Source organism: Amborella trichopoda, chromosome 9, assembly GCF_054954075.1.
Source record: "Amborella trichopoda isolate Santa Cruz 75 chromosome 9, AtrichopodaSantaCruz75HAP2 v2.0, whole genome shotgun sequence".
Lineage (NCBI taxonomy): Eukaryota > Viridiplantae > Streptophyta > Magnoliopsida > Amborellales > Amborellaceae > Amborella > Amborella trichopoda.
In genome coordinates this window covers 50,642,571-50,665,810 of record NC_142344.1, presented here as the reverse complement: position 1 = coordinate 50,665,810, position 23,240 = coordinate 50,642,571, and the positions used below count along the sequence as shown (strand labels likewise).

At 36.0% G+C, this 23,240-nt stretch overlaps 1 protein-coding gene across 1 annotated transcript; it reads left to right on the top strand.

The window, feature by feature from the left end:
* Nucleotides 1-20,097: 20,097 nt before the first annotated feature.
* LOC148780632 (BURP domain-containing protein 6-like) lies at nucleotides 20,098-21,377 on the top strand. Its single transcript, XM_088848472.1, has 2 exons — nucleotides 20,098-20,206; nucleotides 20,438-21,377. The coding sequence occupies exons 1-2, from the start codon at nucleotides 20,159-20,161 to the stop codon at nucleotides 21,266-21,268; spliced, it is 879 nt and encodes a 292-aa protein (XP_088704598.1). The 5' UTR covers nucleotides 20,098-20,158; the 3' UTR covers nucleotides 21,269-21,377.
* The last annotated feature ends 1,863 nt before the right edge of the window (nucleotides 21,378-23,240 follow it).

Here is a 23,240-nt window from a genome sequence, read left to right as displayed (position 1 = left end):
TATATATATATATAGAAAAAAGCTGGTGTAGGTCTACTAGCTCACATCTACATATAATTCTAACGGCAAGACATCAATCCTCAACAGGACGTACTTTCAAATAGACTTGAAATATGTTGTTTTGGTATCAGAATTCTTTTTGATGGCCTAAAATTTATTTTCATCTCTAACTATAGAATTTAAAGTTAAAATATAGGTATGTTGAGCAAATCTATGAACACTTGAAAATCATGAAAAATTGATGGTCTAAATGTACTATTTCCAATACTTAAAATCTATTTTTTCTCATGTCCATACATCTCAAGGTCGAGACAATCGAATTGAGGGTTCTTTTTAGTATCGTAACAACTTTTTCTATTGAATTTTTGATATTTGAATGTTTAGAGCCTCACCCTTATATATATTTTTTTATTTAAGGAATATAGAAGTTTAAATATTAAAAAATAATAAAATATCACATTTCCACAAGTCTATTATCGTTAAAAATTGCGTAGTTGGAAGCATTAATTGGAAGAGAGATCAAAGGATTGAAACAGAAAAGCAGCCCTTGTCCCAACCGGAATTCTAAGGTCCAGGAATAAAATCTTCCCTAAAAAAGGAAAGTGACATCCCAACAATAGAGATAAAAAGTCTTACATCGAGAGTGAAATTCTTTATTTAAAATTATTACTACGAAACAACAACCAATGTAGGTCAACAATATCCCTGCCACCAAGACTTTATTTTTATTTATCCTTCAACTACCCTACTATAGAGCTGGAAGATAAATATGTTACTTCTTTTATTTTTATTAAAAAAAGGAGTAAGGGCCTTCTTTCCAACTGATTTTATCATAAAAAAAAAAAAGAAAAGAAGAAGAAAAGAAAACAAAACAAAACAATAGCCCCTAATTATCTAAAAAATCCATAGTAAACTTTATTCCGTTTTCGAGAACAATAGACCTGGTTCACTCTACAGCACATAAGGACAACTGCACCACCAGAAATTTAAAAGATCAGGCCGAGTCGAGTCAGTAGTGAATAACAGCGACATGGTACTCCATGAGAGCATTCAAATTGGTGGCGTTGAAGGAGTATGTTCGGAGGCGAGCATAACCGCGAGCCAATCGAAATACCCCATTCCCACCCACCACGGACATCTCTCTCACCTTATTCAAAATCGGGTTCCTACCGACGACTGTGAGCTCACTCCCATTTAACTTGCCCTCTGTGAAGAGGAAGTTCATCTCCATAAAGATAGTTGGCTAAGTTTGGGACACAGAGGCAAAGATGCCTTGGGCCTTTCCGATCATCTTTGATGTAAGGATGGGGCCCTCAGTGAGTGGTTGGTCCATAACCCTGACCATGCCAAAGAGGGTGGGTGAAGACTGGGTGATATTGGCCTCGGCCACGATCAGAGGGGTCGGGTTCTTCGCGTCGAACATGTTGTGGAAGTAGAAGTGAAGGTAGTCCACTTTCTTCTTGCCTAGGCGTAGGGGCCCTTTCCAATCCTCACCATCCTCAAAGCCCTGAGCCTCTAAGGTGGCCAAGAGCAACAAGGAGGCTTAATGTGTTTCCTCTCATCTTAGGATGGATTAGCGCCAAAATCTTGGTTAAACCAATAACTTCCTCCTAATTAAGCTATGGGCTCATTTAGTGGGCCTATTCACAAGGGCATGCTCTTTGTATTGTAACCTAATTATCGGCAAAGTCTTAGCTGCCATTAGGTATAGCACGTTATGCTTTTGTGATGTTGACGTTAATATAATGTTTACAATTTGCCACTTGGCGGTGTTGTTATTTTATCAATGCATGAAAGATTTTCAATCCGGATCGAAATTGGCAGATTTGGATTGGGAATTGTGGTAGACGATCTGGTTCCTACAGTATATCGCGGATCCAGTTGTTCCCTCCTAAAACCCAGCGGTTCTAGATAGAACCAACTAATTCTGTCATAGAACTGACAGAACCAGTCAATTCTACAAAAACCGGTTCAGCACCCTACTTCCCACACATGTTTTTAGTATACCTTAATTTTTGGAGCAATTTACATATGGACACAAAATAATTATATAAAATACAAAATGGGCTGTTTTTGGGCAAAATTACTAGAAGGATCGGTCAAAATGTTATTTTTTTTCTTATTATGAAATTATCTCTCAATTTGAGGATACTTAGACTGCTTTTTAATTTCATTTTTTAGTTTTTGCAATAAATAGGGTTGTGCCCTATGGTTTGGGGTGGTCCGAGACCTCATTGAACCCTTCAATGCCTTGTTTTGGTGGTGTTCTGGTGGTCCCATATTAGAATCCTAGGACCGCATTAAACCCTTTGATGCCTTCAAAATAAGGAACATCGACAAACTTTTGGGTAACCATCTCCTGTATCCTTTTGGGCCTCCATGCCCTTTTATAAGGGCTTGCAAATCAGGACCTGTTTTTTTTTTTTTTTTTTTTTTTTTTTTTTTGGGGTAATTCAGTGAAGAAGACAAGCCTCTACCCATTTTTTTCGATAGATTAAGAATTAACTTTTATAGGTATTAACAAAATGGTGTTAGTGATGGAAATGAAAACCACAACGTGGTGACTAGGGTGTCGGGTGCTACCACCATGACATTAGGCCCTTCCCACATCGAGATCTTTTTTGTGAACAAAAAATCGCGAAGCGTCCCTTTTAATGTCATAAACTCTCTCTCTCTCTTTAATTTACCTCCATTCTTTAAGCAACTGGCAATATGCATGATGGAGTCCATCTTAAAGTTCGTTTTCTTTTGCCTCTCATATTAAAATGTGGGACGAGAAGAAAAACCCTTTGACCCTTATGTTTAACCTTATAGAAAAATTTGGGTTAGAAAATTTCATGTCACAACAACTACTCGTATTTTGAACCTCCTGTTGACTGTAAAAGGATTGTAACGGACAACACCCGCTTAGATATGATACGTTATCGATATTTACATGTTTTTTTTAAATAATTAAAAACTATAATGCAATACCACTTTATTATTTTTTTAACCTAAAAAGCTAGATTTTAAAAAAGAAAAAAAGAGTGATTTTTTGAAAATTTTTATGCAGAAACCGTCTGATGTGGCTGATTCGCCAATCCAACCTGATTTTTCAAATGGAAGATCTGGGTCACGGATCCGTTTTTTAAAACCTTCTATTGGATATAAACATTTTATCTATTTTAAGAATAGATGCAATTTTTATGAGGCTTAGGATTTAGAAAAAGAAATTAAAGCCTCGCATCGAAAGTGCATTTGGAAAACAATTTGGACATTGGAAATCTGTCCAATGGGCTCTAAAGTCCGTTTCCACCACCAATTATGAAATTTGAAGCTAAAAAATTATACAGATCTTGAAAATTGACGACCTAGATATTCGACTGATACAAAAGATGGACTTGGGTACAAAGAAGGGCAAAGCTTGGGCTTGTGGAAGAGAGAGAAATGTGGTGGTTGGGTGGCGGCATATCCTCCACACCTCTTTCATAGGGTTTAAATATTGAAACAGGCTTTACATGCCAGCTTCGGCTTTTCGGGCCGGTCTGGGTTAGGCCCGAAATCATTTTTGCAGGCCCGGGTCAATCATGAAAATTCTAGGATTTTTCATGTCGGGCTCGGGCCGTCCCAAGCCCAGCTAGTGGCAGGGCTTTTCTTTAATTTCAAGATGAGTAATAGAGCGAAACACACGTGTGGGGAAATGTAAGCCAAGGAGAAAGGGCAATGTTAGAGTTCGAATTAACAACTTTGACATTTGGCCACAATTGGCTACGTTGTTTTCATACCCTTTGTTTTGATTCTTTTTTTTAAAATCTTTTGTACGTTGTATCACGCCATAACTAACACGAGATATTGTTACTTGGAAAGCTTTCTGTATGCCACTAGGAAAGCGCATATATGCCATTCCTCTCAACTTTTCGATCCGAATGGATCGGGAACATGACTTCAATCATAATGTCATACCTAAATACTCTCTTATTTTTAGTTTTTTTTAATAATCATGTAAATACCATTTTTTTTTTTAAATCATGTTGATACCAATCAAATGTCATGCCTAAATACTCTCATAAAGTAGCACCTTCGAAAAATACTAACAAAATATTTTTAAAAAATTGGATGACAAAATACACTTGAAAGCTTCTTAGGTAATTTGGTTATTTTATTTTTTGAAAATATTGTTTCAATATTTTACCTAGATATGCTCCATTGAGATGGTGAAACACCAAGTTTCACATTTATGTAATTTTTAAAAATTAAAATAAAATACTTTGAGACGTCGAATCTGATCAAACAGTAAGAAGTTGACTCGTGATATGAGGGCTGAAGCTTTCCCCACCATCCATTTAGAATAGACTGCTTAGAGAGAGAGGCATATATATAAGTTCTCTATGGCTAGTAGCCTATAAAAAGCATTTTCGTTTTTATTTGCTCAGTCCTCATTATTATTAGATGGTACATGCAAATTGTGTTGGGAAAATAATTCAGAAGTGAAAAGGGTATCTTAATCATTTTGCCTCATTGGGATTATCTTAGATTTTGGGAGTTCAAGAGAATCTTCTAGTCTTGTGAGGAAACAAAGGGTCCTAGGAACGAAAGGAAATGGTTATTATCCTTTCTATATTGCGTTGGAACAATAGTTACTGGGAGCGGGAGCAGGAGCAGGAGCGGCTCCGGTTCAGGTAACAGTGAGCGTCGGATCGATGACTGTGTGAAGCTCTGGAGCTCAAGAAACGAGTTTTGGTGAGGGTAGAAGTTACGGATCGAGATCCCGTTTGAGCAGGGAGTGAGAGCCCGATACATTGGGATCAAGATCCGCATTTAACGGGATCGCGTTCCATGTATTTATGGAGCGAGATCCCGTTTGATTAGGTTGCGAGATCCCGTTTGAGTACGGAGCGAGATCTTGATACATTGGGATCGAGATCCCTATTTGACAGGAACGCGTTACATGCAACATGGGATCGCGTTCCCATATCTATTAGGATCGCGTTTCCATCGACAACAAGAACGAGATCCCATTTAATGTTGAGTCTCGCCCCCATCTAAATAATACCACGATCCTATTTAGCTAGAATCAAGCTCCATTCATTGTAGGATCGCATTTCGCACAATAGTGGTCCATGCCCCCATCGCAGAACTCCACTTGTATGAAGAACCCAATTCCATTACACATGGATTCGTGCACCAACTAAGCACGGCAGCGTGTTCCCATACAAATGCAATATCAATTTGGTTAAATGTAAAAACCATTGTTTTATCTATCAATGGCCATTGCGGGTAGATCCATGCGCAACCAATCCTAGATGTCCTTGGATTAATTAAATCCCATTAATCTAGTGTGAAATACAGTCTTTTAATGCTATAAATGATTAATCTTAGTATTATTCAAATTCACATATATGATACAAAAATGAGCTTTACGTTGTCATTTGTATACATGAAAATATATTGTCTAGGTTTTGGGTAACATTTGGATACATTCTAAGTGTATATGGTTACTGTTAGGCTTAAATTTGGGAAATGCATCACCGTTATTTTTTGGCAGAAATAACTATATGAAAATTTTACTAAAAAAATTAATTTTTATATTTAAATTTTATTTTTATTTAAGAATTTTCTTTTAGAAAGTTATAAGATGGTAAAATAAATTTATTCAAATTTTTGAAAAAATTTATTGTCATAGACATAAAGATAATTTTTTAAATATATATATATATATATGTAAAAGTCTTCCCATCACCTATAGGCGAAAATGAATAGTGATTTCTCCTACCCTCATCACCATCCAAATTTCATCATACGGTTACGAATGTCCGGTAGTGTTTTATTTTTAATTTTTTGTCTACAAATCATAATGACCTGAAATTTGGAGAGTATGTACATCTTACTGATGCGCATCTAATAAAATATACATCTTAATGATGTGCATCTAATAAAAATATAAAAAAAATTATCCGTGAAAAATAAATTGACCAAAATACCCCTGAAAATTTTGGGGGTATTTTTATCGATTGTTTTCATGTAAAATATTTGAATACACGATCCAAATTTCAGGTCTATTAGATTTATAGAAAAAAAAAATGAAAAATGAAACATTACCAGATAATCATGACCGCAATATGAACTTTAGACGGTGATGGGGGTAGGCAAAATCACTATTCATTTTCATCTATAGGAGTTGCGTAGTGTTTTCTTTTATATATATCTATATATATATATATCCAAATTTGGGAACTCAGTTGAGAATTATATAGTATTTTATAAAATCAAAGATATAGGAAATGTTTATATAAAGTTGCAACCATAAAATGTAGAACTAAGGATGCACCCCAAAAATCTATCAGAAAATATTGTTTTAATGTTGAAAAAGTCTCTAATTGGTCATCTCGACATCAAGATGTATGAGTGTATGAAAAAAATAAATAAATTTGAGTGCCAGAAATTGTGCATCTTGCAACATATCATCTACAATGTTACAGAATGCGTACCGTGAGACAGTACGAGCGAGATCCATGAAGTAGATGGAGCGGAATCCATTGAGTATGGGATCGAAATCCGTGCTTTAGCGAGAGAGAGATCCGTTGTTAATGGGAGCGAGATCCCAGAAGTAGAGGGAGCAAGATCCCTGAAGTATCGGGAGTGAGCTCCATTGTGAATATGATTGAGAATCCTAAAAATTGGAGCGAGATTCAAAAAATATGGGAATGGGTCCGAGCGAAATCCTGGTTCCGGAACGCCGGAGCAAAATTCCCGAGCGGCCTGGTAACTATGGTTGGAACTAGTCGATAAATCCCTTATGAATGATGCCTCAAATTTTGGTATGTGACCACTAACGCAATGGGTTTTTTAAGTTTTATGTTTTTTAATCTTATTTTTAGATTTTAAGTTTAGTGTTAATTTTGTCTTTTAGATTTTAAGTTTAGTGATATGCATGTGCGGTGCACTTGTATTAAATATTAGTCGATAAAATATATATTTAATCTTAAACTGGCATATTCGCTTATAGAGACTTATAGAAAGAGAGATTTTGTTGATCCATATTCACATATGGGCTTCTATTAGAAAATAATTTCTCATATTAAAATTATATTATTTTATAACCCACTTTAAAATTATTATTAATCATATTAGTAAGGGAAAAGTTTATATAGAGCCGAGGCTTGAAACAATCAAATTAGAGACTACGTCAAAAATTTCACTAGATGAAGTTGTTTTGATGCCTAAATATCCTCAAATTGATCATCTTGACATCAAGATGCATGAACATGAGAAAAAAATGGATTTTAAGTTTTTAAAATAGTGTATTTTCCAACGCATTTTTGGACAGTCAATTTTCAAGATTTTCAAGTTTTCATAGATCTGTCAATCTACACTATTTTTTAAGCTTTAAACTTTATGACTAAAGATAAAAATATATTTTAAGGCTATCAAAAATATTTCCAGTATTAAAGCCACATTTCTTAATAGTATTTGAAGGTAGGCCTATTAGTAAATATGTTATTTACTAGTAAGTAAATATTCTTCTAGATAATTAGAAAAACTTTATATCACATAAATTTCAAAATATGCTTATAATTGTATTAATGACTTGCATTTTGAGGTAATTATTTTCTTAAAAATAATTTCAATTACATTATTTACATATCTAATTTGTAGTTACGGTAAATTACTATCTTGTTTTCCTTTTTCTGTATATGCAATTATATCATTAACTAATATAAATAAATTTATTTTTACGTATATTAGTAAATATATTATTTAGTTATAAGTAAGTATTATTTTTAAAATTGGAGAAACTGAAAATACATAAAAGAAAAACAAAGAAAGAATTAATGTTTTGTTAAAATTACTTTAATATAAAGTTAGCAAACGCTTTTTTTTTACCGATAAGTGAATATTATTCTAAAAAATTTGAAAAAATAAAGTCCCAAAAATGTGTCACATGGTATGTGTAATAAACAACCCATGATAATTAGATATTTATTGCAATTAAAACTAATAATAAAGTTGGTATACATGCCAAAAAAAGTAAAATGATATATATGCCTTTCTCTTGATACTATATAACGTAATATCGAACGAAATATAAAAATTGATATCTTCATAACTTAGAGATGATAATATTATGAATATAATTCAATTTCAAATAAATTTATTAAATGTAAGCTAAACTAATTAATATAAAGTAATAAATTCTATAGATAACATTAGAATTTATTTACTCTTAATAAATAATTACAAAGTTATGCTTATATGATCATGAGATATTCATAATATTTGATTCGGATTTTGAATCTTTTTGCAGATTTCAATTATATTTTTTGTATAATTAACTGCACATATATTTGTGACATGAACTTTATAACAATTATTACTATTATTAGTTATTATAACAAAGTAATTAGTTATAATAATTTAAACAATTGTTGATAAATTAAAATGTAAAAATAAAATAATTATATGCAAATTTATTTAACTATAACTATAATATAACAATAAATTAATAATTTTAATTTAAAATTTGAATTGTACTTCATAGTAATCATTTTTATTACTAATGAAGCTATAAATTACACTTCTTTTAATTATGATGAAAAAGAGTGTTGAGAGGGAGGAGAGAGAGAGAATCCGTAGCAATTGATTTCCAAAATTCCTCCTATTTGTTCTCCATTGGTTAGATCTGCCGAGGCAGCTCCCATTATATCTCAGCAATTGAACAATGTTATCTTGAGGTATGTAGGCATTCACTACATATCTCATGCGAGTACTATTATGTTATTTAGATATACCTGAATGTGTATTTAGTTGTACGAAATAAGCTATAATTACATGATTTGGAGCAATTGCACTATTATAGGGTTGTAAAATAATATATTCGTTTTTTTGCTATTTATAAAAAATTTGGGTAGGAGGCCTTCTTCCCCACCGACGAAAAATTTGGATAAGAAGCCTTCTTCCCCACTAATTTACCCAAAAAAATAAGAAAGTCTTGGAAGGCCTTGTAGGTGACTGTCATTTCCATCCAAAGTTTATTGGACTGGTTATTGTTGGGGTGCATGAATTAGATAAGCTTTTCTGGTGGGATTCATGGAAAAATTGACAAAATAAATTCTTGGCCATCTTTCTTTCAAGAGAATGGGGATAATGAGATTCTCCCATTCCTTCAAAGCAATGCTTTGAACCCTCGTCATCAACCCATGTTGCTCGTTGTTTATCTTTCGAGCAGCTCATCGATCTCATTGCCATGTATATATGGAACTGTAGTAACTCCCAAATTTATTGTTTTTTTAATTTTTCTATTGAAATAACAACGGTAGTTATGTTGCTTTCAATCTCTCTCATTGGTCTCTTCTTGATTTAGTATGCAGATACTTTTTTATCAGTGGCTCAATATTTTACACCTATGCGATCAGGTTGATTTATTTCAGTTAATATTTTCACCATGATCTCTGAATTCTCTTTTCAAGTAGTTAATATTTTTACCATTGGCATATACAAAAAAAAAAAAATTGAATAGAGTAAATCAAAACATTAAGCAGCCTAATCAGTATGTAGTTCTAATCATAGTATTCATGTTTCAATGCAAAAATAAAAATAAAAATTGCAAGCATAGACCACCTCAACATCACATGACATTAGAGAAAACAGGAAAAAAATACAAAGTAATAACCAAAGTAAATTCAATACAACATACTTATATGCAACGGAAAGAGCGTGAGAGGGGAGAAATGTGGATGCATATGACCGAGAGGATGAGGGAGACAAACTTATATAGAGATGAGAAATCACAGAGACGGAGAGAGTGTTGGGAAAACCATATAGAGACAGAGAGAGGAAAGAAATTTAAATATAACGATTTTAGGGAGAATTTTAAAACAGTAGAGAGGGAGGAGAGACAATTAAATTTGAGATTATGGGGGAGGAGAGAGAAAATAGGGGAAAATATTAAATGTTTAGAAACATTTAGAGTTAACCAGAGAAAAAAACAATAAGAGAGGGAGAGAGGTAGAGTGATTTTAGAAATGTTATAATAGGAACTTTTAAAAAAGAGGGAGAGAGAGAGGTAGATTTATTAGAAGAGAAAAAATAAGAGAGATTTTAAGAAAGTTGATTTATGAAGAGACTAAGAGTAGGTACATGAGAATAAAGAGAGAGAAAAAAATCGGTGGAGATGTATTAGAAAAGAGAAAATAGAGACACGTGGCGCAAAAATAAGGATAAAAAATAAAGTATAATATGTGTAACAAGAAAATGGAAGTTACGGTAGAGAAGTTTTGAAATGTGGGGAGAGGTAGAGAATTTTAAGAAAGTTAATTTATTAGGATAGAAAGAGAATGGTGGTATGTGGAAAGAAATTAATTATTAATTAATTTTTACGAACCTCCTAAAAATTGAACCTACTAGATCTTATTTATTTTCTTATCCCATTGATGGTCTAGAGCCTTGGATGCTAGGCTGGCAAAATGTTTATACAAGCCAAGCTGTCTGAGTCTTGGAATCACTAACCAATCCTTGGACCAAAATTCACAGTCTAGGGATTGGTCTGACGTTTCTTACCTCTGACTTCTTGACTCACACAATCCTCACAAAAACCTAGCGGTCCGAGGATCTAAACATCAAACAGGTACCTACACTTCACAAAACTAATAGATAAAATAAAAAAGTGGTTCGATGTTATGATTATTGGATAGAGGAAAAAAACTAAAAAGAGTGATATATATATATATATATATATATATATATGAAAAACAAATGAGAGATACCTTTGCTTAAAATTTGCAAACTTAGACCTCAATGTAATTCCCTATTATATTTATGATAGATAATTTTTCCTTATAAAATATGTATAAGGAAATTGAAGTGTGACAATTGAATTTCTCACCACTCTTATTATTTATCCAAATTTTGTAAAATCTTTACTACTTCCTATAATTTTTTTTTTGGTGATAGAAAAATCACAGTTTATAACCAAAGAACAATAGCCGACAAGCCACTTATATTGAAAAAACATAAATCAACTACTACATGCATTTCCGAAAGACTAGAAAAAGGAAAATAAAATCCTTACAAAATAGTTATTGTTAGAGCATTAGCACCCATCCTAGCGTAATCATCAGCTATTGAGTTATACTCTTTTTTCTTGTGACAAATGTTTTGAACTTTTATTAAAGCAATGCTTCACAAGATCATGCGATTATAAAGATTGGATGAAATCGTTAGAAACTTACAAAAAGGGAAGAGAAACAATATGTTTAGCGAGCCTATCGGCTGCATCATTGGCTTCGCGCATGGTGTGGCCAAAGCTTATCCTCAAATGAGACTAGGCACATAGGTCTTGAATTTTAAACAAAAGAGTAAATAGGCACCAGGGGATACTTTGCTCTTTTTTACACCATTTGATAACATTCAAGGAATCCTCTTCAATTATAATATCACCAATGAAACCCCTGTCGGTGATAATATGAAGGCCTTGAAGGAGAACAACCAACTCAGCATGATTAGCAATTGTAGACCTGCAAGGACCCGAATACGCAAAAAGAACCGATCCGAAATTGTTGCGAAGATGCCCACCAATACCTGCAGGCCCTGGATTTCCAAATGAGCTGCCATCAAAATTAAGTTTGAGGCAAGCTTCTAGAGGTGCAATCCAAGTTTTAAAGGGACGACTAGAGTGAGAAGAAGAATGAGCTAGAAATTTCATATTGATATAAATATCAGTCCCAATTGGCCCCGTCCTTCAGGTATGGAGGAAAACCAATTCCAAAGAGAATGTAAAATGAGATATTTTACCCTTTCAATACTTTGAGACACCCCATCAAAGGTTCTCCTAACCAAATCTGCCATAAGATTACGTTTCTGAAAATTTCCCAAATCACAACATCTTTTTTTGGTAATCCCTTGTCAGAAAGATGGTTAATAATGTTGATGAGATTCAAAGGTATCATGAGGAAAAAACCCAATAGAGAGAAGGCCCAGTGCCATAAGCTAGAGGCAAAAGAACAGTGAAGGAAAAGATGAGAGTAAGATTATTTATCATTTTTGCACATCAAGCAGATGTTTGGAAGAATTTTACCTGTCTTTTGCAAATTGGCTATTGTTAAACATTTCCTTTGACATGCAACACATAGGAGGTCTTGGATTTTAACTTGAACTAGCCATTTCCAAATAAAACCTTAAGAGGTATCAACAATACGGACCCGATCCATAAAAAGGAGCCTATACACTGATTTGACCAAAAAACGTCCGTTAGTTTCTGATTCTCATATGACCAAGTCTTCAGCATTAGAAGTGATGTAAACTTGTTCAAGTAGTTGGGGGAGATTATGAAGCTGTGAAATAACCATGTCCGATAGTCTATTGTAACAGCATCCGATGTTCCAGACCATACAATTAGAGGGGGAGAGGGAAATCAACTCTGAAAGTTTTGCATCAGGTTGAGCAACTCTGGCAAAGAGGTCAGCATAAGTAGAAGAAAAATGTGCATCACCAAGCCATTTGTTGAACCAAAAAAGAGTGTTATCTCCATTGCCAATAAGCCGTCTGATGTTGCTCAAAACAATATTTCTGCAGCTATAAATATCATTCCAAATCTGTGAGGTGAATTTGCCTCCTCAACCTTTTTTTAATCGAGTGGCTGAGATGATCGAAATCATATTTAGCAATTAGCACATCCTTCCAGAGATGAGAGGAGTCTTGAAAGATTCTCCACCACCATTTGGAAAAGAAGCACCTAGTTTACAAGTTTAAGCTTTTTGATACCCAAACCCCCTGGCATTGACAGCATACACACCTGATCTCAGTTCACCAGATGAAAATTGCTGCAGTTATCCTCCATATTACCCCAAATTAAGTTTGGCATAAATGTTTCAATAAGCTGGATTACTTCACTAGGTATTTGTAGGATTGACATCAAGTAAATAGGAAGATGTGCATAAGTGGATTTAATCAAAGTGATATGCCCACCAAAAGATAAAGTCTTGGCCTTCCATAGGTCAATTTAACATGATAACTGTGAATAAAAGGGTCCCAGGCTGCACGAGTGTGCGTACGATCCGAGATAGAAACCACTTAATATTTAAGGGGAAACTTCTGAACTCTGCCACCCAAAATTGAAGCAACAGAATCCAAAAGGCAGTTAGAGCAAGAGATACGCACAATTGAAGTCTTATGGGAATTTACCTCTTAAACCATTTAACTCTTCATCTCTGTTTCCAATAAATTTCCTCAATCCTAAAGAGATCATGTAGCTTATTAAACAGAGAATTTTTATTAACAATCATCTCATCAGATAAAACTTGGTTTTCCTGAACAGAATTTTCAATCATCTCTAAGTCCATCAAAGTGGAATCAATCTTGCCTTTAAATTGATACTGGTTTGCTTTTTTCCAAGAGATGAGTTTGTGCTTTAGGCAGATTAGCTTCTTATGAAAACGGAAGCCAAAGCTGCCCAAAACATAACAACTACCCCGAGTATGATTGATCATATCCACAAGTTCAGGCTCATCTAGCAAGTGAATGTCAAAACGAAAAGGTCTAGGCCCAAATAAGACCTCCTTAGTATGAAGACAGATAGGGAGGTGATCAGATGAAAGTTTGGTAAGAACTAGTAGTAGGAAGATCTAATAAATCATTCCCCATAATGAAGTCATTAAATAGATGCATATGGGAATTATATTGGGAAAAGTGGAAATTTCATCTGGGTGGGGAATAAGGTTAAAATCCCATCCAATGCGAACTGGAAGACCCAATGAGGAAATAAAAGATTTCAAATCATCCAAAAAAACACCTTTAAGGGTAGCAACATTAGGCCCACACATTAATAAGCACCCAACGGAAAGACCTGATAAGACCTTCAAAAGTAATTGCCAAGAACCCATCAGATTTAAAAACATCCAAGTAGAGAAAATATGTTGGGTCCCAAAGAACCCAATGACTTCTAGAAAATCCAATGGCATCCACACCCGCAAAACGGATAGAACCATTACCCCATAGAGTCTTGACATCCAAAATAGAGGGTGAAGCACACTTAGTTTCTTACATAATAAAAGCAAAAGGTGTAAATTTAGAAATCAAGAAATTGACCTCCTTCTTGCGTCAATAAGCATAGAGACCACGCACGTTCGAACTGATAATCTTCATTGACAAGATGAAGGTTCACCAGGTCCCTCGAAGCCACCTTCTTCATGTGGAAAAAAAGAGCTGAACAAATAGGTGTTGCCGCTGCGACTAGAAGAGGACTGGGTCTTTGAAGTCATAGGACCTGTCTTGAAAACCACTCCATCTGAAGGAGAAACTGAAGAGCCCCGAGAGCCACGAGCAGCGAGTCTAGCCGATGAGCACACATCTTTAGAGTTCCCTTCAAATTGGGTTTCAGTAGTACCTTTGAGGCAGGTAAGGAGACCTCTAGGTCATCCGTCAGATCAGAATAATGATGCACAGGGAGCTTGGCTAGGTCTGTCCGAGTCTCATTCTTTAATTTTTTGGACATTTTTTGGACCACCTTAACCGCTGCATCCATGACTGCAACCACCACCTTCGGAGGAGCAACGAAAGTAGCGCCCATACCCTTGAATATACGATTAAAAATTACATGGCTGGGGTTGCTTGGTAGAGTCTTTGAATGATGCTCAGTCACGTGAATAGGCTTGGAATCAGCCGTAGCACCTGGCTGAATTTCAGGGGCCGAGCCTGAAGTGATATAGAACGATGAATCTGAGGCTTCAACAAGGTGTTCCGCAACTATCTCCATTAAGATAGCTTCATCAGCCAGAGGCTCACCAATAGTTTCCAGTCAAAGTGGTGGTACGTTCGGTTCAACCATAGAAAGAGGGACCGCAACAAACACAAGGTTATCCATCACAATTATGGTTCCAAAAGCCAGTTCACAAATGGTATTGGTGTAGACAACCTCATCTTGAACAAAATCAATGATATCAACAACCACAACCGGCCAAAAGGCAGCAGGCGACGGTGTCAAATCCGGAACCCTAGAACACTACACAGAAAAACGGAAAGGAAGAATCCTCCAATTGAATATGGTGAAGAGAAAATGAAGAGCAGAAAGAGGATGACCACGGGAGAAAAGGGAGCAAATGAAAATATGCAAGTCCCATGATTGAAAGGGCTTGAAGGGGTAAGGAGTCTAGTGGGGGAGACGGAAGTCACTACGAGAGAAGAAGGGTGAGAACAGGATGAAGAGACAGAGGTGGTGGAAACATACGTGAGAGAAGGGGCAAGATGGACAATGGTAGCAGTATTGAGAAAATGTGTTGGATGGGTAGGGAGTGGAGAGAGAGGAGGGGCAAGATGGGCGGTGGAGGCAAAATTGGGGAGAGGTGCGGGATAGGTTAGGAGAGGTGGTGACAGAACAAGGGAAGGAAGCTGAGTTGAAAATAGGCGATAAGAGCTTGAAAGAAAGGCTTTGGACGAAGAGGCAAGACCATAACGAGAAGGCCCGAAACGAGGAGGCTTTGGTGCAGCACCCAAAAAGGGCAGGCAATGTGGTGTCAGAAATAGAATCAGAGAGAAATGGCTTCATTCCTTTATTTTCCAAAAAATCTAATGGTTTCAAGGAATGAAATCTCATAAAATCCTTCGCAAAAAAATGGCCAGTAGGCGTCTAAATTTTAACTTTATTGGAGGAGGAGGAAGAAAATCCAAGCGAATCAATCTCAGATCTATGGCCACGTGGTCTAACCAGTCTGGGGTTCAATCGAGGAGGATCCTGTTTCACCAATGGAGGTCGAGCCCTAGCATGTCCAAGAAATGCTCCAGGAGGTTGAACATGGGGTCTAGCTTTAAGATTTCTAAGAACCTCAACCCAAGAGCGGTCTTCCTTACCAGTAGAAACTTCAAGAGGAGCCAAAGCCGAAGGGTTGGCAGTCTTCAAATCTTCACCTTCAATGGTGACATCAATGGTATAAAGGTTTGAACTAATAATAAGGTTGATCGATGAGGGAGTCAGGTCCTTGGCATATCTAAGAATATTGACTCTAATAAAAAAGAGATCAGGACCCACCATACATTTCCAATCAACGTCAACAAAAACCCCCACCAAGTTGGCTAGATGTTGAAAGACTCCCATATTCCAAGCATGGAGAGGGATACCTCCAAATCAAACCCAACAAGGGGAGCGTGAACTGAGATTAGCGTGATCCCGCAGTTTCCAAAAATCCACAGATAAGAGTTTATTCTGAACACGCCAGGTATTTCGAATAAGGAGGACTTTACAAACGTCATCAGGAGAGGAAAGAGAGAAAAAGGTCCTGTTACTTCCGAAAGAAAAGACCATATGGAAGTAGGGTAGATTCCAGGCTCTCTTAACCAAGTCGCTAAGACCTCAGATATCATTAGAGGGTGGGAAAAAAGAACCAACAACAAGAAGAGAATAGTCTTTAAGAGATTCAGAAAGAAAAGAGGGAGCAATAGAAAGGCTTGGGGGATGAAGATCCATCTAGAGTATGTTTTACGTTACATGCTCCTTGAACCGCCCTCTATCCTCCCTCGATTCCTCTCTCCTCCCTCATCGTGAAGCCGCCCAAAATCTCTTTAACACTCCATTTCTCTCACTCTCTAAACCCCCAAAATATGTATCTCGTCTCATGCCCTCTCACCCAAACCCACTCTCTATAAAGAACAATAAAAATCAGAGCTTTTTAATAAGAAAACTTACAGTGTCAAAGACTCTGAAATAGAGATCCTTCCCACTTTCCAACGTCTAACCTCTTTCCTCTTCCCTCTGAAATACTTATGTTTCCTTATCTAACCTTCCTCCTCCCAATATTGACTGGATTATAATAGTTCCTTCTCTTCCCTTTGACTCTCTTCCCTTTTTTCTCTTTTCTCTTTCTCTCTCTAGGAATCTGACCTTGAATATGCTTACTTGCTGTTTGTAGGCAGGAATCACTATAAAAATTGCAAAGAAAGAAAACCGTAAGATGAAGTTTTTGGAGAGAGAGAGCAGGGACTTCCCCTAAAGAGCATGCTCTAGAGTTGTTACGAGAGCGAGACAACCCACTTTCTCTCTCATCCTCTGTCTCTTAAAAACCCATGTATATCTTCTTCGCTCCAACAATTGGAAAAGACAACTATTGGAAGCTCTACCTTATTGCAGGACATTGGCCCCTGTTTCCTGCAACCTTCATGTGGAAATCAGCAATCCCCTTTCTCTCACTAGCTCAAACAACATGTGTTCACGAAAACTTCAATGCCCGATTTTATCCGTGCCCGTCTTCATCCCATACCCACAGGAGTGGCGCCTATGACTGCAGACGATCGGAATCCATGATTCTTCTATCCAAACTCCTCACATAAACATGACCCTAGGGAAACCACGTTCTTCTTAGAGGAGCTGAAAGTTGGAATGAACAGAGTTCCCTACTTCCCTAATCTGACTTTGTGAATGCCGCACCTTTCCTTGCTTGAGTCAATAGAGTGAAGATCTGTCATTGATATAGGCGTAACAGATGAGGAGGAAGAATGAGAGTGACTAGAAGTGGCATCCTCCATGCTAGGTGGGCTAGGGATGGAGGCGAATGTAGCCCATTGAGTTTGACTAGGTGTAGGAGGCTTCCCACGTGTCGGAGGGCATTTTCAACAATCATTTATTACATGCCCGAGCTTCTTACAATAATTGCAAAAAATGCGCTTCTTACATCGATCGGCCGTGTGGCCTCTTTGTTTACATATGTAATATTGCACTTGGATGTAATTAATATCTTTGTGTGAGAAATTGGACACGGCTAAGGCCACATCAGTGACATCTTGTGATATGGATTTGCAAACCGCAAGAGAGCTTAATCGAGTTTCTTCAGCAAGGAGTTCTGAGAGGCAATCATCTAATGGTGGAGTGGGAGTACGATGAAGAATGGAGACTCACGGGAGGGAGAGAAGTTTGGAGAAGAGAGAGAAAGGATGGGATTTAGAAAGGGTGTATTTCTTAAATTTGTTTGGGCTAAAAAATAGGTTTAAAATAGATAAATATTATTCCAGAGGGTTAAAAGATATAAAACCTAAGATTTTCATGTCCCAAGATATGTTTTGAAACCTAAGGCCTATTGAGAAATGAAACTTAAAAATAAGGGGTAAGCAGAAATTTTTCCAAAACAAAAAATAAAAACAGTTGAGAGAATATACCATCTCTCTGGGTATATAAGGGAGTCCACCTTAAAGATCGTTTCAAAATATCTAAATTCTTTAATCAATTCCAGCCTCTTTACATAGAATGGATATTTCTCTTTTAAATACAACTGAAGTAATAAAAATAAAATTAATAATTAAATAAAACATTTATCTCTCCCCTACGGTTTTCTCCTTGTCCCTCTACCTACTTTTTTCAATTTTTCTCTCCCATACATTTCCTTTTACCTCTTTTTTTTTTACATCACGTAGACCCTATCTCTCTAACTTCCATCGTGAAATCCCATTATTTTATGAAGCCCCCACCCATCTCAACCCCTGCAAATGATAGAACTATAACCTCACAAAAATCTATTTTAACCAGCTCTCATAAAGAATTTATTGTTCTACCCTTTGAATCTCTACAACCAGAGAAGACAAAAATAACTTTAAAGAAAACTAAAACCTCAAATAATATATTTTTTAAAATTTAAAAAAATATGATAAAATAAAAATACAAAGATAAAAAATAAAAAACGATTGTTTTTTTTTTTTTGTATCACTTGCCCAAGATTACCACGAGCGCTTACATCAAAGTTCAGTTTAATCCAACACACTCAAGGAAATTCCCACACACCCAGCCTATTCTTTTTCACATATCTTCGTCTAATTAATACACAGGAATTATACGTTAAATCAATTCTAAAAACTCCCAAGCAGTCCTCTCTTATTAATAACTACTCTGCAGCAGTAACTATCACCTTTTTGCATAACTCATCTACCTTCTCAATTGTTGCCTATAAATCAACTTCTGTTCCATTCCTTCCACAGTTCTCATGCAAAAACTACTTTTACTACGTTCCAAATTATCCTCCGTTTTCCATTGACAAAAACATCATTTACATGCACCGGAATGACTGTTCGCAATTCAACCCAATCAACATTCCATTTTCCAAATCGTCTTCTTTGCAAAAACATATGGTTTGCCGTTTCATCGCCCTTCTTACGCATTAAAGACACGTTATTCAATTTCTCAACACATATGCTGTCAAAAGTTTCTTTAGAGACAATATCATGATAAATACTATAACCTTCATGGGTCTTCATAGTTTCTTGATTTTGGCCAATGTTGGATCATTCCACCTACGATAATTAAAAAGCAATTTATATCCAGATCCAACAATAAATATCAGTTCTTACTTGGCTCTGATACATAGAGTTGCGAAAAAAAAAAAAATGCATTCACTCTCCTTAAAAATATATTTTATGTTTAGTCTAACACTTGACAGAAAAAAATAGTTTTATAAGGAAAATAATTAGGAGCAAACAGAAAAAAAAACTTTATATCAAATTTCCAAATGCCTTTTACATGATGACTATGCATAGAAATTATAAAAATAAAAATTTCTGTTATAGTATTAACTATTAAGCTTATCTAGAAAAAGAGTAGATATAAATATTAAGAGCTACACTCACAACGTTGCATGCGTATGCATTCACGAATATCCGAATACAAATGCACTTCAAAACTAATTTAGTGCCGGACACGATATCTATGAGTCCATGTAGAAATGAGTCACTTTTAAAAAATCTACTTTTGAGATGGATTTTTGGATTTAACTTTTAAAAATATGTAATCTCTAACCTGAAGATCATGAACATGAAAAACTAAATAAATTTTAACAATCAGAAACAATTAGTCTACTACGAAAACATTTAGACCCTTAGTATCAATGGCTTTAAGATGGACCAGTCATAAGTTTGGAATCCAAAGCCTCTAGGTGCTTTTATTTAGCAAACACAAAAGACAGTCCTTATCAATTTCCTTTGCAAAGGAATCCAAAGCCTCCAAGTGCTTTATTTAGCAAACACTTATTACCGTTCTTATCATTTTCCTTGCCAAAGCCCGCGTGTCCAACATGCGTATGTAACGCTCTCTCTGTCCACAACAAACTACGCCCCTCTCTCCTATATAAATATATAAATTTGGAGACCTCTCTTCCTCATTGCGCACGAAACACATCCATAAAACCAGCCCCTTTGCTTTGTAATCTTTACAAACATGAACATGGACAAACTGCCTCTTGCATGTGTACTGCTTCTCCTCATGGTAAATTATCCTTTGCATATTCAAAATCAAGATTACTATAGAGCATTAAGATTCTTTTTTTTTTTTTTTTTTTTTCTTTAGTAACATTTTAGTTGCATCCTTATTACGTTCGGCTTCGTTGCTTACTTATCGGTTTATGCTTTACTATACGTTGTACAGTGGATTGCACTACGACTATGCTTTACTATACGCTTCAATGTTTTCTCACTTCTCGGTGTCCACTAATTGCAGGGAACACTAAACCTGTACAACGTACTGGCAACACCTGAGAGCTATTGGGAACAAGTGTTCCCGAAAACTGCAATACCCGATTTTATTCGTGCCCGTCTTCATCCCATACCCATAGGAGTGGTGCCTATGACTGCAGACAATCGAGATCCACGATTCTTCTATCCTGACTCCTCACATAAGCGTGACCCTAGGCAAACCACATTCTTCTTAGAGGAGGAGCTGAAAGTTGGAATGAACAGAGTTCTTTACTTCCCTAAATCCGACTTTACGTATGCCGCACCTTTCCTTGCTCGTGAGATCGCAGATGCCATACTCTTCTCATCAGCCGAACTTCCACAAATCTTAAAGCGCTTCTCATTGCCTACTGCCTCTGTTGAGGCTAATGCAGTGCGTGAAACCTTAGCATGGTGTGAATCTTTAAGAGGCAAGGCTCAATGCCTAACCTCTTTAGAGGCTGTAATTGACTATGCCACCCGATCCACTATGGACCGCAGCATTACCACGCTCCACACTCATATCGACAAGGATTCTGGGCTCCAAGCTTACACCGTGAAGCGAGTGGAGCACAAGGTTGCGACGCCTGACTCTACAGTGTGCCATAACATGGCGTATCCTTATGCCCTGTACTACTGCCACCATGTTGGTGAGGGCAAAATATATGAGGTGAGGTTGGAAGGAGAAGATAAGAGCATAGTGGAAGCGATTGCAGCCTGCCATTCAAACACTAGGACTTGGCACCCACATTCATTTGCTGCTCTTCCCGCAGGGGTGAAGGCGGATCACAGTTTTGCTTGCCATTTCTTACCTGACACCCACATTGTATGGGCCTAAGTCCCTGAACCTTGATTGGAATAATTAATCCGGTTATTATGGTTGGCGTAGCAATCATGTATGAGATGGATGGCTTTTAATTAAATTCTTGTTATGCGCAGTTTGCCAATTTGCTTCTTGGTTTCCTTGTTTTTCCCTTTTCTTTGGTAAGCTTTATTAGCGTTTAATTGGCACAAAGTATAGGATTCAACTCCTGGACTTGTGTATCTTCTGGATGAGATACCGTGTCATAAAGGCCTACTGGTGTCTCTATAAATTGACATACATGCAGGCGCAGCACATGTGTTAAATAGTGTAATTACCATGAGATTCAAAATTCATCAAGGAGCTCCATTAGTCTGATGTTTTACATATCAGACCATTGCTTCTTCTTCTTTTTTCCCTTTCTATTTTTTCCAATTATTCCCCTCAGTCTGATGTTCTGAATTTCGGGCAGTTTTTTATTTTAGCTTTAATTTTTCCAAAGTTTAAAGCAACACAATCATTGTAAAACTCAAAATTTATGGATGTGGGACACAAAATTTGAAAATATTAACTTGATAGTCAACATATAATGCAGGTGCTTGTGTATGCTTTCATGAATATCCGAATACAAATGCACTATGGAACTAATTTAGTAGTGTTTAATAAGCATCTATTTTCATCACATTGTGGTTTAGGTCATATTGTTTATTTTAACATTTTCATCTCTTAGAAAATGTTAGCTTCTTCAAATGGATTAAATAAAAGGAGCTATGATGATATGTTTTTCTTTCTTTTCTTTTTTTAAGTGATTTATGTACCAACGCTAAAATTTTAGGTATATTACGAAATGCACCACTCATTTGTGGAAATTACAAACAATATCAGTCAACCCACTTTTTTTATATTTGTCAAAATTGATCTTCGATCAACACGAATTTTGATTTATATTTTTTGGATTTTTTTGTTAGTAGGGCAATGCCCCAAGAGCTTGTTTTGCAATGCCCCGAATGTTTTATTTCATTTTATTTTATTTTATTTTTTATTTTTTTTTGGAAAATTTTACGTGGCCTAACTCAGATTCATCGGTCGGACCCAGATATTCAATAATTATCATCATAACGCTTTTTCAACCATTTGGTCCTTATTCAGTATGTTGTTTTAATTGCCAATTTGCTTCTTGGTTTTCTTTGTGTTCCCCTTTTCTCAGGTCAGCTTTGTGTTCTCCTTTTTTCGTGGACTTCTATATCTTATTGACGAGATAACGCGTAGTAAAGGCCGACTACTTTCTCTAGAAATTAACATACATGTGAGCACACGCACACGTGTTATATATAGGAATATTTATGTTTGTACCATATTTGAAAATATAAATTATGTGGAGGTCCAAAAATTTTCAAATTTTACGAGAAGGCCTATGGTCTAGTGTTCTAATATCAGACCATTGATTTTTTTCGCCTTTTTTTTTTTTTTCAAATTTTTCCCATTGATCTGTTGTTCAAACATTGTACTGCTTCTTTTTCTTTAACTGTTTTGATCGCTTCGAGGTCCTAGACTTCAGGCCACCTGTGAACATTGTGGAAGCCAAGCAGTCAAGGCTGGAAGCTTGAACTTTGGACTATCAAATTCATAGTCCTAGTGGTTCAAGGTTTGGAGCCTTGGATGCTAGGCTTGCAAAATGTTTATATAAGCGAAGCTATCTGAGTCCTGGAATCACGAACCAATCCTTGAACTAAAATTCATAGTACTGGGATTGGTCTGACGTTTCTTATCTCTGACTTCTTGACTCACACAATCCTCACAAAAACCAAGCGGTCGGAGGATCTAGACATCGATCAGGTCCCTATACTTCACAAAACTAATAGATAAAATAAAAAAGCAGTCCGATGTTTGGATTATTGGATAAAGGGGAAAAATTAAAAAGAATAAAAATTTATGCTAATGTCTCTCTAAATTACTCTTACAAAAGAAATATCCCCCAAAAGTTTGATTTTTTGCCGTACCTTTTTTT

Coding starts and splice junctions, on each gene's coding strand:
- LOC148780632 (XM_088848472.1), top strand. CDS start 20,159: ATGAACATGGACAAACTGCCTCTTGCATGTGTACTGCTTCTCCTCATG. Junction 20,207..20,437: donor GTGTACTGCTTCTCCTCATG/GTAAATTATCCT, acceptor CACTAATTGCAG/GGAACACTAAACCTGTACAA.